At 45.6% G+C, this 4551-nt stretch overlaps 1 protein-coding gene across 1 annotated transcript; it reads right to left on the reverse strand.

Moving 5' to 3' along the window:
• Positions 1-405: 405 nt before the first annotated feature.
• Positions 406-2075, reverse strand: LOC105468476 (tRNA methyltransferase 12 homolog). Its single transcript, XM_011718675.3, has one exon. It carries the CDS (start codon positions 1893-1895, stop codon positions 558-560), a length of 1338 nt encoding a protein of 445 aa, XP_011716977.2. The 5' UTR covers positions 1896-2075; the 3' UTR covers positions 406-557.
• Positions 2076-4551: the final 2476 nt, after the last annotated feature.

A 4551-nucleotide genomic window follows, 5' to 3' on the forward strand; every position in this document is an offset into this window, starting at 1 on the left:
CCATTACCACCACCCTAGTCCAAGTTACCATCACCTCAGACCTAGACAACCACAGAAGCCGCCTCACTGGTCTCCCTGTTTCCATCTTGGCCCTCCTCCAGTCAATTTTCTATATGGTAGCCAGAGCAATTTGGAAAAAGTACTGTGTCTTTCACTCTTAAAATAATCAATGTCCTGTGTATAGCTGCTTAATAAATAGCTATGTGAGACAATTCAAAGAAACTCTCCTTTTGCAAATAACAAAACCCGAGGCCAAAACATACTGAAACTTCAATTCCAGAACTGAGGTCAGAATTTGGAATTCATAATTGCACAACTGAGCCTCATTTCAGTGGGCCATGCTGCTTCTCCCAAATAGGTATTTCATTTTCTATGTTATCAATGGAAGACAAATGAAATAATTTGAATTGATCTAGAGCCTGCTTTCAGGGCTACAAAATATGAAAAACACTGATCACCAGGGGACAAAAGGGATGACAACCTCGACTGAACAGATACAGTAAGGACCACTCGTACATGGATCCCATGTGTCCCAGGGTCCACCTCCTCTAGCCAACTTAAGGACAGGGGCAGCATTCCAGATCCAGGACTATGTGATCCACATGGGGAGCGTAGGATTTCACTGGTTGGATGTGCAGAATTTGTGTCTTCCACGGTTTCCCATGCACCTGCTGAAGAAGAGTGGCGATTCGAGTTTCTGCAGATTCTGCCCACCTTTGCCACTCTGGCTTGGTGGCTGGTGACAACATTTTTCCCCTAGTATCCCTGGTAGCTCCATTTTTCCATTGGTTGGTGGTAATTTGCTGAGGATACAGCCAATGTTCTTTCTCTGTTTTGCTGACTTCAAGAGGCTGAAGATTCTTCCCTGGGAAAGATTCCACATTTTGGTGGATATGCAAAATGCCTCCAGCATCTTGCCGTAACACTTGGCAGGCAATGGGCCAGCCTTCTTCAGAGCTGGGAATCAGCCCCAGAATCACCCTATCTGCAATATTTGAGAGCTTCAGTTTTCTGTTATCTCCAAAGTGTATTTGGCACCGATCTGCTACTCCATTGATCTCAAGGTTATTTCTCAGAGCAACTACAGCATGGGGATTCCACTCACAAGCATGGACGAAGGCAGCACCAGCATGAACTAGGAAAGGCAACGTAAAATAACCAATCCCTGCATAGAGATCCACCAGCACTTCTCCAGCACAGGACAAGGATGCCACTCGAAGCTTCTCAGTGATGTTTCCGAAGGAGAACATACACTGGGTCACGTCAAACTTATAAAGGATACCATTATCCACATGCTCTACCCAGCCATGGTCACCCAGCAGCAGTGTCACTGCAGGAGTTCGAGTGCCATCCGGTGATACCCGCCCGCGTTTTGCCAAACGCTGGACGCCAAGTGCGGAGGCAACGGTCTCCCAGAGTTCCGGTCCCAGATTTTTCCACTGATTGGCTTGGAAACAGTCTTCACTCAGCAACAAGAGATTACCATGCCGTTGCCATGATCGGGGCAAATCAGCCTCCAACTCGGCTGACCACTTGACTCCCCGGCCCTCCACCCAGCGACTCACCTCAAGACACAATTTTTGGGCAGGTGAACAACCCTGGGCCCTCTTTGAAGGAACAGGATCCGGGAGCCGCGTCAGCATACAGGCACTGCCTGGGGCAACACGATTTCTCAGCTCCTGCAGGTGCTGCTCTGGAAGCGTCTCTCCCAGCACTGGTAGCGCCACCCAGCCATCCGGCATCTTTTCCACACGGTGCTGTGTATCAAAGAGTTTCTGCCTCTCGAGATATTCTCTGTATCGCTGGGTAAACCGAGGCTCAGTCACAACTGCGACAACAGCCACGGGCTTCCCACTTTCTCTCTCCATGTTGCTAACGACCACATTCTCTCCCATCACCTCAGCGATACTCCATCTCCTCAGAGTGGGCTCACCAGGCTGATTAAATTCTGAGTCTTAATAAGGCAGCCGGCCGCTCACCCCGCCATGCCAGTGCCGGAAATGACGTGCAAACAGGCAGGCACTAAATGTATCGATGCGATTGCTGGAGAATGGCGTCGGGTTGCCGGGGAGAAGCTGCGGCCGCCATCTTTCTTATGGTCAACCATTACTTTTTTTCAGCCGGGGAGGAAATTTGTAACAGGGAATCTTATGGACTAAAAGACTTCAAATTGGCATTTTCCAGAAACCTCATGCACTCTCTTCAGTGCTGCTCATGAATTCAAAGAGAAAAATGAACATGAAATTGTCAGAGGCGCGTGAGCCAGAGCAACTCCATCTTAAATAGGAGCTAGGTAAAATGAGGCTGAAACCTACTGGGCGGCATTCCCAAATGGTTCAGGCATTCTAAGTCACCGAATGAGATAGGAAGTTGGCACAAAATACGGGTCATAAAGACCTTGCTGATAAAACAGGTTGCAGTGAAGGAGCGGCCAAAACCCACCAAAACCAAAACAGGCACGAGAGTGACCTCTGGTCGTGCTCACTGCTGCACTCCCACCAGCGCCATGACAGTTTACAAATGCCATGGAAACGTCAGGAAGTTACCCTATATGGTCTAAAAAGGGGAGGCATGAATAATGCACCCCTCGTTTAACATATCATCTAGAAATAACCATAAAAGATGCCATGAACCTGGACACCCTCTACCCGTAACAAGACCTTTTGGTTGAGGGAACAAGCTAATGATTCTTACTCACTAAACAAGACCCAGAACTTAAGGAAATGTCCTGATGTCCTGATATCTTGAGAACAGAAAGCATTCTTAGTTTAAGAATAGGTTTCTCTTCAAAGATAATAATATATTCATAACTTTTTGCTGAAATCAATAGTTACACAGAGAATAACACCACTAATACTCTGTCACAAGCGGATCACAAGCTGTTGTACTAAAGCACATGAGACCATTATTCTTAGCTAGCTACATAATTTTTGGTGTGGGGTCCTCCTCTTGCTTTCTGAGAACACCCTACTCTGTAATATAGTAGTCTTTAATAAACTTGCTTCTTTCACTGTGCTCTGTGACTGGCCCTAAATTCTTTCCTGCCTGAGATCCAAGAACCTGCTTTTTGGGTCTGGAACAAAATTCCTTTTAAGTAACATTTCCTGTGGCAGCTTTCAAGGACTTTATTGAGGTGAGACTTTCAACCCAAAAGAAATAGACCGCGCAGCACCAACTGACTGACTTTGGGTAAGTAGGGGAATATATTTTTATACCGATGAAGGACAAGGACTTATCTAAGATTGGGTTTGAGGCCTACTTGGGAGGGTTAAAGGCCCCTCACAGCTGAAAATGGGTTCAGCACAATGGGATGTTAACCATTATTCAACTGTGGATCTGTCCTCCTTGTGCTCTCTGTAAGAGCTTTCCAAAGGCTGCCACTTGCCAGTTTCCTGATTGCTTTCTCCGCTCTACTGCTGCTTTATGAGAGAGGTCTCGTTGAACCGGTCCTGAGGTTTTTAACTTTCCTTTTCCTTGTTTGCCTTTGGGTTATGGGCCATTTGCCTGTCTGTTCTGGCATGTTGCTAGAAGACACTGGGGACAAATGACTCTGCAATATTTACTTTCTCTAGATCTAGACCACTTAAATGAATTGTTTATTGTCTCTCCTTTTCTGCAAAGATTACCTGGAATTTCGCATTTACAAGTTTTAAATGAAAAGGTCTAATGTGAAATATTAAGCCTGGCAGTAATTATACCAGTCCCCTGTAGGTGAACTGCTCCAGGATGGAAAACCGGAGATTGCTTTTCAGCAGTTCTTTTTCATCTCCTTGCTAATGGAATGACTTTTGCTTTTTGGTTACAAATGGCAAGGCCATGTGAATCTTGTCCTGCTTGCCACTACTGACCTGAACTTGGACATTCCTTTGTAGACCTTTGTCGTTTCCCTTCCCTAGTGAAACATTTCTTTTTCTGAGTCCCCTATTGTGGTCTTTACTTTTGATTACCTAATTATCATTTGGTTTCTGTGTCAACTTGGACAATTCTTCCCCGTGGGTTTAGGGACAGCCTTTACTTTCTTCCTTTATGTGGCTGAGAAACAAAGAACAGCCCTGAGTGTTCTTGTCTAGAAACAGGGATACATCCCTTGACCCATGGCATATTTTTCTAACCAATTGGCCATGTGGCTTCAGGATGACTCAGATGTTTCAGGGAAGTTGCAACAACTGCTCTTCTCGTAGATGAAGACAATAAATTAACTTTGGGACAACATCTGGAGGTTTTGACCCCACACCAAATAACAAGAGGCCCTGGAAGCTAAATGGCACCAATAGATGAGTAGGGGGTAGTTATTAAAGTATCAGGCTTTATCGCTAAATACTCTTGATATAACTCTTAAAGTATAACAGAAGAACTTAATCCTGGCGACCTATCTACTTGGATCCACAGGCACCCTAGATCATTCATGTACACAAGCTATGGAACAAATTTACTCCAGCTGGCCAGATTTAAAAGATGGGCTACTGGGGCCGGTGTAGTGGCTCACACTTGTAATCCCAGCACTTTGGGAGGCTGAGGCAGGCAGATCACTTGAGGTCAGGAGTTCCAGAA

Source organism: Macaca nemestrina, chromosome 8 (genome assembly GCF_043159975.1).
Source record: "Macaca nemestrina isolate mMacNem1 chromosome 8, mMacNem.hap1, whole genome shotgun sequence".
Classification (NCBI taxonomy): Eukaryota; Metazoa; Chordata; class Mammalia; order Primates; family Cercopithecidae; genus Macaca; species Macaca nemestrina.